This window comes from Ruditapes philippinarum, unplaced genomic scaffold, assembly GCF_026571515.1.
Source record: "Ruditapes philippinarum isolate M1 unplaced genomic scaffold, ASM2657151v2 ctg302_1_1_1_1, whole genome shotgun sequence".
NCBI classification, from domain to species: domain Eukaryota; kingdom Metazoa; phylum Mollusca; class Bivalvia; order Venerida; family Veneridae; genus Ruditapes; species Ruditapes philippinarum.
In genome coordinates, this window is record NW_026859651.1 from 78,299 (window position 1) to 91,757 (window position 13,459).

Genomic DNA, 13,459 nt, shown 5'->3' on the forward strand with positions numbered 1-13,459 from the left:
GATTTCTAAGATGACTTAGAAATAATTGTGAAATGTGCAAATTACTATAAGGTGTTTGAATTCTTGAAAACTAGAGTGCTTTTTTGGATTTGCTAATAAAAACACAAATGCAAATTAAAAGGTCATTTGATTTTAGTATGCAACCATCATTTCAGTAATCCTAAAATGTTCCAGAGTAAATTCCATAGTAATTCCAGAATGTTCCAGAGTTAATTCCATATTAATTTCAGAATTATTTCAGCACAGAGGAAGGTAGTCTAGTACTGGTGTAAATTTCCAGGACCAATGGTTAGGAAACTACCCGCCTTTATGACTGAAATACTGTTGGGAAAAGGCGTAAAATGAAACAAACAAACAAACCAGAATTATTTCAAGGCTAATGGCATCTTACTCCAGATCCTATTTTTAACTGCGGAACTTTTTCCAGAGCGGTTCTGGAACATTTTCCATAGTAACTCCGGAACATTTTCCAGAGTAACTCTGGAACATTTTTTCCGGAGTAGTATGTCATTTTAGCAGAACAATTTCCAGAGTTGCTTTGAAAACTCTGCAACATTTTTATGGAAAATTCTGGAACAGTTTCATGAAATAAGCTCTGGAAATTCAGGGAGAAAGTACATGAAAATTCATTTTTTTTTCAGTTTTCTTTGAACAACTCCGGAAAACTAGTCCGAAATATCCAGAGTTGGCAATTTCCATGAAAATTTCGTTTTTCATGGAATATGTACAGACGTGATTCTTGTAATCTTTTGTGTATTTTAATTTATAGAAGAAAAGGAAGACATGAAGGAAAAGAATCTCACGATACCAGTAATGAGGTTCGGATCAAAACCAGAACAAAATATGAAGTCATGGTTAATGGAACAGGCAGCTACAAGCATGAGGAAGCCCGAGGTAAATTTAATAGCAGGCATTTTTTAGTTCAACTATTCAGAGAAGTTTTTGTGTGCAAGTTGGTATAGAATTATGGCCCTTGTTGAACTTACAAAAATTTACATTTACCAAGCACTTAGAAGAGAAGAGAACAACAGTTCTTGTTTTATTTGTTAGTACTACAAACAGCTGAAATTAAGAATTTGTGTTAATTATTGTATTAATATAGCTTTAAGTGAATAATAACCCACACATACCAAAGTACTGTTGGTATGTAATTTTATAAAGAAGATATTTTGACAATGAAGATTTCTCAATTAGTTGATTACTATTAGGTGTGCTTTGTTAATATACCCGAGAGGGAGGTGAATGCTTGCCAGTAAATGACCCCTATTAGTTTTGAGTCAAAGGTCACAGTGACTGGTTCTTCTCGGTAAATTGAGAAGGAATAAGCATAGACTTGTAAAACATGGACGGTCATTGCCCATGGCAAGAAGATACCCCTTTGATTTTGGGATTGTCAAAATGACACTTGAAATCTTTGTTCAGTCAATAAGTAAAATTATCCTTGCTTTTGAGAATACATTCACTAATCGTTGGCCTAAATTGGTTAAGTTAAATGATACTAAGTTGTTACAATTTCATTGTGGAAAACAATGTTTTAATAGTGCTGATTTTGGGTTGAAATTTGGTCCCATTTCCCTTTCCAAAAAGTATTTCTAAAATATCCTTGAACTATATCATTTAATGCCCCTGAAGGGAGGCATAATATAATCGCACAATTCAGTCTTCTTTCTGTTTGTGCGTCCCCACTTCATTTGTGTCCGGACTGTAATTTATCATTCATTGAGGGATTTCGAAATAACTTTGTATACCACATCAAGACGATGTGTAGCGTTTAAGAACCGTGTCCTTAACTCAAAGGTCAAGGTCACACTATCATTTGAAATTCACATTATCGCAATTAGAACAAATAGGTACACACATTCGTGTCTGGAATGTAACTTTGTCATGCATTGAATGATTTTAAAATAACTAAGCATAAATGTCAGCCACATCAAGACAATGTGTCACGTCCAATAATCACGTCCCTACCTCAAAAGTCAAGGTCACACTACCATTTTGAAGTTCACTTTATCACAATTCGAGTTTATAGGTACACACATTCATGTCTGGACTGTAACTTTGTCATGCATGGAAATATGTTTCAACAAAGACACATGTCCCTACATTCAATGTCACACTTATAGTTTGAAGGTACTCATTCTCTCGAGAAGAGTTTCAAGATACACATTCATGTAACTTTGTCATGCATGGAGAATTTTCAAATAACTTAGAACAAATGTCTACCACATCAAGACAATGTGTAGCGGCTAAGGCCCATGTCTGTCTGTTCATCCAGACTGTAACTTTATCATACATTGAGTGATATTGAAATAACTTGTCTCATAACAACATTTTGTCGCGTCCAGGAACCACGTCACTTCTTCAAAGTTCAAGGTCACACTTATATTTTGAAGGTTCACGCTATCATAATTAGAGATTACAGGTACAATAATACAATTAACAATATTCATCAATTAGTTACTTTCATTCTCTTTTTTTTCATAATACCTGCATGCTTCGGGAGCATTTGTCACTGACAGCTCTTGTAAGTCGCCGGTAGAAACCGGCGACTATATTTGTAATAGTTTAATATTATACTTATGGTAGGAGAAGCCCTTAAAATGTGAAAATAAAAGCATATCAAACATTGAACAGTTAAAGACAACAATTATTTTTCAGTAATCACAAAAAATCAAACATATGATAACTTTGCTCAGTGGAATGAAATATGCACAAATTGACGTCTTAAAAAGCAACATTACAATTTTCATAAAATGAATCAATAACGTATCCCCAAGGATCAGTCATTGAATATAAGAGATACTTTAACTTTTTTCTGTGTGTCAAGCATTGCTATTTTATAATATATAAATCATGAATGATATTTGAAATGACACTTTAGAATTATTTGGTTGTTTATTTTTTATGAGACCTTTTATATTACATTATTTTATCTAATTATTAACAAATGCTCCCTGGTCTTTCGTAAGAATCACGTGACTACATGTTTATGTATGGTGTATATCGTTATAAAATTTATTAATAGTTACAGATTGCTGATAAGACTGGTGGTAACTGATAAGATGCATATCATTGTAATTTTGTACAGATAATTACATAAGTTATTTTTCATTAATCAGGTTCATACTTTATATCATTAGAGAAACCTGTTTACATTAAAAATACATTTTCAAAACCTTTTCCTTTCTTCTTGGTAAAGGGTTTAACTTGGCCCTTTCTGTCAAACATTCGACAAGAAAGTTCAATTGTTTAGTTTAGGTTGAACATCCCAAAATAATGTTATGCTTATGAGGCACATTATTGAAATATATAATGGTAATCGTTGATTTCGGTATATTCCGTCGGTTTCCGTCACTCAGGTTTCCAAATCGGTATGACGTCGTATTAGATACATAGAAAAAAATAATAAACTATCTTTGTGTTGATAGTTTATCGCACTGTAAGGCAATTAAACGTTAATTTTATATATCGTATATAACGATTGGAATACGTGTATTGATTTCAACTAAATTATATATTTTTTCTATAGCACATAATAATGATGTACAACACTTTTACAATAAAATTGTATTGTTTCATGTAATTATTAAACAATATATTTTTTTCGTCACTTTGCAAATATTCGATGATCGGTTATTATTTGTCGGTAATTATCTGAATCTGAACTAGTAACCTATACGGATTTCAATGTATGGTACAACAGTATATGTATAAAGTAAAATTACAAGAAGAATTACCAGCATAGCACTTGCCTTACAAGCTTCACTCAACTCATTGTTCCTCTTAATTATACTTGAACCATTAAACTTATATTTTGTTATATTTATGATAATACAATCATTTTTCTAACCGGCGACTTGATGCTTTAGCATCAAAATCTCTACTTGTTTCTACTGGTGAACTTACAAAAAGATCATCAGTGTTTTGGGTTTTATTTTGCCAATGTTCTTTAAAATATTTTTTTTTTTTTACATTTTATAGAAATATGTCAGTCTTAAAGGGGATGAACGGTTGGGTAAATTGATAAATGAGCTGCACAGTGGACTCAAAGGGGACTCAGTAAAACTAACAAAACGGCCACTAGTTCAACAGTCGGCAAGGTATGGTCAAGCATTAAATACTTTGAATGCTATTGACAGTAGTGATGTGCTTATGCCACCAGATTATAATCTTGTCAGCTTGCATGCATGTTGAAATCCATTGAATATGGATATTGAAATTCAGTGAAAAGCAATGGACTGGTCCAAATATAAAGCTTGGCAAGTCCATTATCCAAATTTAGTTGTATAAAGATTATGTGGCATTGATTTTAAAAACAAATTTTACTGTCTATGCGGAAGTAAATGTTATAATCTTGATTTCAAACATAAGTTTAAATTTTCACATGTTGCAAGTGTTTTTGTGCTCCACTTTAGAGGGGGGGGGGGCATTTAGATTTACCCTTGTCAGTCTATCCCTCCGTCCTTTCGTCCATTCCCTTTTTGTGTCGTACGTAGCTCAAAAAGTAATTAACCTACAGTCATAAAACCTTACAGGAATGTTGATCAGCTTGTGAAGTTGTGCACCTAGTTATTTTCATGTGGATATATTTAGTATTTTTAGAGTTATTGTCCTTGACTTAGTAAAAATTTGCAATTTTCAACTTGTGTCGCACGTAACTAAAAAATTTGGCCTTAATGAAACCTTACTTGAATGTTGATCAGCATGTGTAGTTGTATACCTGGGTATTTTCGTGTGGATATTTTTAGTATTTTTAGAGTTATTGCCCTTGACTTTACAATATTTAATTTGTGTTGCATGTAACTAAAAAAGTTTATGACCTGTAGGCCTGAAAGTTTACAAAAATGTTGGTCAGCGTAGTTGCCTTTTACTGAATAACAGATTTTTAGTTTTCAACTTGGGAACATGTAGCCAAAATAAAAATTTGACCTAGAGACATAAGATTGACAAATTGGTGAGTGTAGGAGCACCCATGTCCTCTGGACATATTTCTTGCTTTAATTTTAAAGAGGCCTTAGCTTCTTGAATTATGAAAAAACTATTGCTAAAATTGCTTATTTGGGAAGTAAAAATTCTTCTGTAAGATCTTTTTGGGAAATCTGCATAATTTAAAGAAAATTTTCATTTGGAAGAGACCTTTTATAGGCCTCTTTATATAAGGGGGAAAATTGCTGTGTATATATTTTATTTTTTCATTACTTTAATATAAAAAAATGGAAAAAAAATGCTTAGATGGACTAAATATTGAGTCAAGTTGTTTATTTTTGGACATACTTTTAATGTTTTAATATTATTTTATATGCCATTTAGTACAAGACCAGTTAAAATGGGTCCAAAACCAACATCTAATGGTGACAACACCTTCAAAGTAAAGGTATATTTGTTTATTTCATTTTATTAAAGTATTTTCTTAAAAAAAAACTTTGATATGAGCAAATTTTCTCTTTGCAATGATATTTGATTTTTTTAAAAGAAAATAACATTTATTCTTAGAGTAATTCAATTTTAGAGGAAAAAAAATCCTAAACTTTAATTCATGAATTTGACCAAGTAATACTCACATTTTGGAAATGCTTTAAATTATCAAATTAGTACTAAAGAAGGAAAATTGGCTCAAATTATAATTGGTTTGTTAGCTTGTTTTTAATTTGAGTATAAATTAATTAAGTTAGCACTCCACAGTTAATTTCAAGATCCTGCTGTCAATTTCCTACAAGCAATACGTCTGTTAATTCTGATACCAAACTACACAACCTGGAAAAAGAAAACACATTTTGTTGAGAACATATGACATAAGATTGCAAATCTACAAAGAAATTATCCAATCTACAATAGGCAGGCAGTCAAAAAAGTTGCAATTCATTCCGTTGAAGCTCAAAATCTACAGTGGCCCGAGACCCAAAACAACACATTTCGTCCCTCTGGCAAAACATACCTGCAAATATACAGGCTAAAGGTTTACTGTCTCTGCTTTAGCAACTCCCTATACATGCAAAATATCACAAAGAAACTGGTGCTCAACTTTGTAGATTTTTTGCTACTGCTAAAAATTTGTACCCCCTGTAAAATGACTGGTTTTTACCGTGCATGCTGTTTAAAAGCAATGTTTACAAAAAATGGCGGCCTTGACATCTATTATCAACAGCATGTGATTTCTGGTCATGTTTTCGAATTTGCCAGTGATCATATGAGATGTCACAAAAACAAATTTCATGCTGAAAATGCACTTTAAAGCCAACCAGTCATATAAATCTAGAATATTCTCTATATCCAAGATATCCTCCCTGGCCATTCGAAGCTGTGGCTTACATAACTATGGTGTGCTACCTAAAATTGTCTCTTCGATCTTTAAAGGAACTCCACTGAGGTTTTTTGATATGACAGGACTTGAATAATTTTTCGAATTAAATGTTTGATTTGATGTAAGTCTTGACCAATAAACTGTGCAAAATTTCTGATTATTTGTTCACTCCGTTTTTACAGATCATTCTAATTGTGAAAACCGTTACAACGGTTCAAATCAATTTGAAATTACACAAAAAAACTTTTTTTCAATTTATTGTAAGTCTGTTTCTTACAAATCTTTTAAATGTCTTTCTGTGCCTTGCTTGGTCTATATGTAAAAACAATAAAAAGGAATTCCCATGATTATCAGCAAGGTCCTTTACTATTTTGAATAAGAGATTATAATGGTTCTTGAAAAGTAAATTTAAGTGTTGAAATACTGCCAAAACTTTCTCATTGTAAACATACTAATTTATTGTAGATTGTAATTAGCTATGTAAAGTACAAAGTATCAGTTTAACACATTTATTTTTCAATGGCAACAGGGCCTACATAAGCCAGTTATAAAGACAGAGCCTATGGATGAAACACCACAGATTAAGGAGTATGATAGTCAACCTAGTCCTGTGGTGGGAGATGAGAAAGAAAATACAGAAGAGAATTTTGAAGGTACTTGTATATCACATGTGGAATGAATGAGAATATGGGTTGTTTCAGCCTATGATTTGAAAAAAAAAATCTGAGAAGCTCTTATATTAATTATACCCCACCACAAAATGTCGGGGGGGGGGGGCTATAATGGATTCGCTTTGTCGCGTCGGTCAATCAGTCGGTTGGTCGGTCCGTCTCCATTTTCTTGTCCGCTCTATAACTCTTATACCAATTGAAGGATTTTCTTCAAACTTGGCTCAAGTGTTCACCTCAACAAGGGAATGTGCAGAACCCATGTTGCCCATGTGTCAGCTCAAGGTCAATGTCACAATTGAAGGTCAAATATCAAACACAATCAAATATTACACAGTATGTCGTGTCCGCTCTGTAAGTCCTACACTAATTGAAGGATTTTCTTCAAACTTGGCACAAATGTTCACCTCAACAAGGGGATGTGCAGAACCCATGTTGCCCATGTGTCAGCTTAAGGTCAAGGTCACAATTGAAGGTCAAATATTAAACAATCAAATATTACACAGTATGTCGTGTCCGCTCTTTAAGTCCTTCACTAATTGAAGGGTTTTCTTCAAATTTGGCTCAAATGTTCACCTCAACAAGGGGATGTGCAGAACTTATGTTGCATATGTGTCAGCTTAAGGTCAAGGTCACAATTTAAGGTCACATATCAAACAGTCAAATATTACACAGTATGTTGTGTCCGCTCTGTAAGTCCAACACTGATTGAAATATTTTCTTCAATCTTGGCTCAAATGTTCACCGCAACAAGGGGATGTGCATAACTCATGTCACCCTTTTGTTGGCTTTAGTTCAAGGTCACACTTGAAGGTCAAAAATTGACTTAGAAAATATTCTTAAATTTTAACATTTATTTGAATATTTCTGAATCTAGAAAGGGTACTTGCTTGAAACTTGAAATATATACATGAAGTGTCACAATAAGAAACGCTGGTCAAGTTTCATAACTCTGTATTGCATTTTAACAAAGTTATGCCCCTTTGCAAGTCTTCAAATTAACATACAATCAATACTTCACAATATGTTGTGTCCCCTCTATCCATTCTATACTAATGGAAGGATTTTCTTCAAACTTTACTCAATTGTTCACCTTAACTTGGCGATGTGCAAAACTCATCTTACCCTTGTGCCAGATTAAGGTCAAGGCCACACTTGAAGGTCAAAAATTGACTTATAAATAAAATGTTTAGTACATTGGGAAAATGAAAGGTTATTTGTAACTGTTTCGAACATGCTTTGATAATATATAGTTATACTATTACCTGTACAATAAGTCTTTTTTTCACCAGAGATAATTTCTTTTTATCTATTTGTGCCACTTAAGTTATACCCTTAACCACCCCTCCCAGTGGTCTTCTGTCAAGGACATTGGTGGGGGTATGAATCGCATTCAGCGATAGTTCTAGTTAATATTGTTTAAAGTATAATAGATTTTTACTTGATATCAGATGTAATATAAAATGAATCTATATGATTTGTGTGCCCCCACTATTGGGGAGGGGATTTAGATTCACCCTTGTCCGTCCGTCTGTTCCTTTTTTGTGAAACACTTGTGTCACCTGGGGTCAAAAACTAGGTCACACATCCCAAATATGAAAAAACCTTGTTTAAAATCTAGTGGTCACATTTTTGACTCAATTGTCATTAAACGTTTGCCTAAGTAATTGCTCTGATGAGTTTGTTTGGTCAGTCGAGCGATCTAGGGCCATCTCTCGACCCTCTTGTTTCTCCTTTTAAATCTATATAAATACAAATTTTATTATTCGAAATGCGTTATCGAATACGAAGTAAAATTTAGGTCCCGATTATACAAATATGAAAGAATTTCACACTTATTATTCAAAGCAAGACTAATTGGCACTGATCCACTCGCTGATCTTCCCAACTTGTGATAATGTCAAACAACCGTGCATATATTTAGACAACTAGAAAATTTCGGGGGAGCATATAGTCGACGCCTTGTCCGTCCGTCCGTCTGTCCGTCCGTCCGCTTTTTTGTCCGGGACATAACTTTGAAACAAAAAGAGGTATTAACATGAAACTTTGTAGGTAGATAGATCTCATTGAGTAGGTGTGCAGTGCACAATAACCGTAACTCTGCCTTGCCTAATTTTTTAATTATTGCCCTTTGTTATTTTTACACTTTGAACTTTGTCCGGGCCATAACTCTAAAACTATAAGAGGTATCAACATGAAACGTTGTAGGTAGATAGATCTCATTGAGTAGGTCTGCAGTGCACAATAACCGTAACTCTGCCTTTCCAAATTTTTTAATTATTGCCCTTTGTTTATTTTTACACTTTGGACTTTGTCCGGGACATTACTCTAAAATTATAAGTTAGAGGTATCAACATGAAACTTTGTAGGTAAATAGATTTCATTGAGCAAATGTGCAGTACACAAGAACCGTAACTCTGCCTTTCCTAATTTTTGAATAATTGCCCTTTGTTTATTTGTACACTTTGAAGGTTGTCCGGGACATTACTCTAAAACTGTAAGAGTTATCAACATGAAACTTTGCAGATAGAAAGAAGAAGTGCATTGTTAAAGAACCGTAACTCTGCATAGCCTAATTTTTGAATTATCGCCCTATGTTCATTTTGACTGTTTTAATTTTATTTTGTCCGGGACATTACTCTAAAATTATTAGAGATATCAAAATAAAATTTTGACGGTAGATTCGTCTAATTGGGTAGAAGTGAAATGCTAAAGAATCATAACTCTGCTTGCCTTATTTTGAAGTAATTGCCCTTTGTTTATTTTTACTTTTTAGCTCACCTGTCACTTTCTGACAGGGTGAGCTTTTGTGGTCGCTTTTCGTCCGCCGTCCGTCCGTCCGTCGTCCGTAAACTTTTACTTTAAATGACATCTCCTCATAAACCACTAAGCCAATTTCATCCAAACTTCACAGGAATGTTCCTTTGGTGGTCACCTTTGAAAATTGTTCAAAGAATTTAATTCCATGCTGAACTTAAAAAACTAAAAGAGCTAGAGCTTAGATATTTGGCATGACACATCTTATTGTGAGTGTCTACCAAGTTTGTTAAAAAAAAGCCTTGGGGTCAAAATTGGCCCCGTCCTAGGGGGTCATTGATTTTCCCTATATGTATATAGTAAAAACTTAAATAATCTTCTTTTTAAGAACCCAAAGAGCTAGAGCTTAGATATTTAGCATGAAACATCTTCTAATGGGTGTCTACCAAATTTGTTCAAATAAAAGCCCTGGGGTCAAAATTAGCCCCGCCCCAGGGGATCATTGATTTTTCGTATATGCTTAATTAAAGAAATATTTTAAAAATCTTCTTTTAAAGAACCCAAAGAGCTAAAGCTAAGATATTTAGCATGAAACATGTTCTAATGAATGTCTAGAGTTTAGATATTAAGCCTGAAACATTTTCTAGAAAGTGTCTACAAAGACTGTTCAAATAAAAGCCCTGGGGTCAAAATTTGCCCCGCCCCGGGGGTCATTCATTTTCCTTATATGTGTATAACAAAAACTTAAAAAATCTTCTTTGAAAAAACTCAAATAGCTAGAGTTTAGATATTAAGCACGAAGCATGTTCTAGAGAGTGTCTACAAAGTTTGTTCAAATAAAAGCCCTGGGGTTTAAACTTGCCCCTCTCCGGGGGGCCTATATACAGGTGAGCGACTTCAGGACCATCATGGCCCTCTTGTTGAGTTTTGTCAGGGACATAACTCTAACACTATTAGAGATATCATCATGAAACTTTGTAGGTAGATAGAACTCATTGGATAGAACTGCAATGCTTAAGAACCTTAACACAGCCTTGTCTACTTTTGGAGTTATTGCCCTTTGTTTATTTTTATACTTTGATTTTTGTCCAGGACTTAACTCTGAAACTATGAGATATCATCACAAAACTTTATAGATAGATCTCATTGAATAGAAGTGCAGTCCAAAAAAAAACATAACTCTGCTTTGCCTTATTTTAGTTTTTGCCCTTTGTTCATTGTCTTTATACTTTCCTGTGTGTCCAAAACCTTTTCGGGGAGCATCACCCGGTTCAACCGGTTCTTGTATTGTTTTTTTTTTTTTTTTTTTTTTTTCAGTTTTTGTTTTTGGAACAACGTTTAAAGCCCGTTTATTTAAGAAAAAATAATACAATACAAGAATACAAACCATTGATAACTTTAGCATTTTCATTGATATGTAGATAATTAAAAATAAATTTATTTTGTAATGTTTTTAGTTAGAATATACGTATAAGACATTTTAAAAAGTAAAGAGGTTCATTCATTTATACAATTACACAAGAAAAGGGGCAAAAGGTTGAAAAGTAAATAAAAAGTAAAAAGTAAATTAACTGCTTTAGAAGCATTTTTTCTGCAAATCAAACAAGAAATCAAACAAGACAATGAGATTTATCCAGCAATTTTCAAATTATTCTAATGTATCATTTTGTAACGCAACAAATATTTCAATTTTAAATCTGTTCAAAAATTTTCTTTTGAAGATACTTATATCTGGAGTTTGTTTTTTTAATTTACTGGTATAAATGTAATATTTTGAAAAAAGATATACGATGTTTTCTTATCTTTAGCATGAAAGAAAGATGTAAAGTGATCATATGTAACATTTATTACTATTTCATTAAGCCATTTGAGTAAACTATTCCAGAATATTTGTACTGTTTGGCAGTCCCAAAATAGGTGTTCTATACTTTAAACATCCATACAGCAAAAATCACAGAGACTAGATTCGGTTAATTAACATTAAAGGAGAAATTTGTTTGTTGCAATATTCCTGTATAAAAAATTATATTGAAAGTTTTGTAAAATATTATCTTTGCAATAAACAAAAACGTTTCGTAAATATTTTGCCATTGAAATTCTTTTTGAGGAAATCGTTCTTCCCATTTTATTTGCGATTTTGTTTTTTTATTTTTACAAAGTCTTATTTGTTTTTGAATCTGTGTTAACTTGTTATTAATATTGGACGTGTTCGTTTTTTCTATGATATCAAAAGTGCTTATTTCTTTAGGCGTTGAAGTTTGATAACTTTGTTGTAGTTTACGTTTCCATTCTTTGGGTATTGATAAAATTAATTTATAAAAGTTAAATATTTCTGTATCAAGAATGTTAAAAGTAAGTCTCAGCTGGTCAAATGTTTTAAATTGTTTTGTTTCAGTTTAAAAATATCCTTTATTTTATTGATATTTCGACATTTCCATTTTGGAAAAAGAATTAAAGATCCATTATTTTTTATGTGTGAATTCTGCCATATTATTTGGTCTAAAGATTTTGTGGATTTTTATTAGCTCGACTTTTTTTTTTTTTTGAAAAAAAAAGTAGAGGTATTGCTATAGTCAGGTCGGCGTTGCAGTTGCCGTTGCCGTTGCCCGTTGCCGATGCCGTTGCCGTTGCCGTCCGAAAACTTGTACCTGGATCATAACTTTTTTATTTCTTGGTGTATTGTCTTCATACTTGGCCACAACAACCCTTGGGACAAGACCTTTCAGTAGACCACACTAAACTTGACCTTCATCAATAAATGACATTGACCTTCAAGGTTAAAAGTCCAATTTTTGCTTGTTCATGCTGTTATTGGCTGTAACTTTGTTATTTTTGAATGGATTGTCTTCAAACTTGAACATAATAATCTTCAAGGATATCCCTTAAAAATAACCAGTCAGAGCTCATCAATGACCTTGACTTTGAAGGTCAAATTATTGAAATTTTCATTTTTTGGGCTATTATTGGCTGTAACTTTGTTATTTTTGAATGGATTGTCTTCAAACTTGAACATAATAATCTTCAAAGATAACTGTTAAAAATACACCGAAAGACCTTGACCTTCACTCATTAATGACATTGTCTTTGAAGGTCAAATTATTGAAATTTTCATTGTTTTGGCGGTAACTGACTGTAACTTTGCTATTTTTTAAGGGATAAACTTCATATTATAACAGAACATTCTTAAGGACCAGACCTTGTTGTTTATCAAAACCAAATTTGCTTGGGCTCTTTAATGACCTTAACCTTGAAGGTTATATTACTGAATTTTCTCAGATTTGTGCATTTATTGGTGTGTGTGTATGTATAGTATATGTATTATATATATATATATATATATATGTGTGTGTATGTGTATATATATATATATATATATATATATATATACATGTATATATGTATTGTCTTCATACTTGGCCACAACAACCCTTTGGACAAGACCTTTCAGTAGACCAGACTAACCTTGACCTTCATCCATAAATGACATTGACTTTCAAGGTTTAAAGTCCAATTTTTGCTTGTTCATGCTGTTATTGGCTGTAACTTTGTTATTTTTGAATGGATTGTCTTCAAACTTGAACATAATAATTTTCAAGGATATCCCTTAAAAATAACCAGTCAGACCTTGACCTTCACTCATCAATGACCTTGACTTTGAAGGTCAAATTATTGAAATTTTCATTTTTTGGCTATTATTGGCTGTAACTTTGTTATTTTTGAATGGATTGTCTTC

The 13,459-nt window shown here is 32.7% G+C and overlaps 1 protein-coding gene across 1 annotated transcript in view; it reads left to right on the forward strand.

The window, feature by feature from the left end:
- Nucleotides 1-288: 288 nt before the first annotated feature.
- Nucleotides 289-13,459, forward strand: part of LOC132757385 (uncharacterized) — a 119,857-nt gene continuing 106,686 nt past the window's right edge. Inside the window, exons 1-4 of the mRNA XM_060748654.1 lie at nucleotides 289-894; nucleotides 3,982-4,100; nucleotides 5,311-5,374; nucleotides 6,831-6,954. Of these exons, the coding sequence (XP_060604637.1) occupies nucleotides 784-894; nucleotides 3,982-4,100; nucleotides 5,311-5,374; nucleotides 6,831-6,954 (418 nt within the window). The 5' untranslated portion in view covers nucleotides 289-783. The remainder of the gene's footprint in view (nucleotides 895-3,981; nucleotides 4,101-5,310; nucleotides 5,375-6,830; nucleotides 6,955-13,459) is intronic.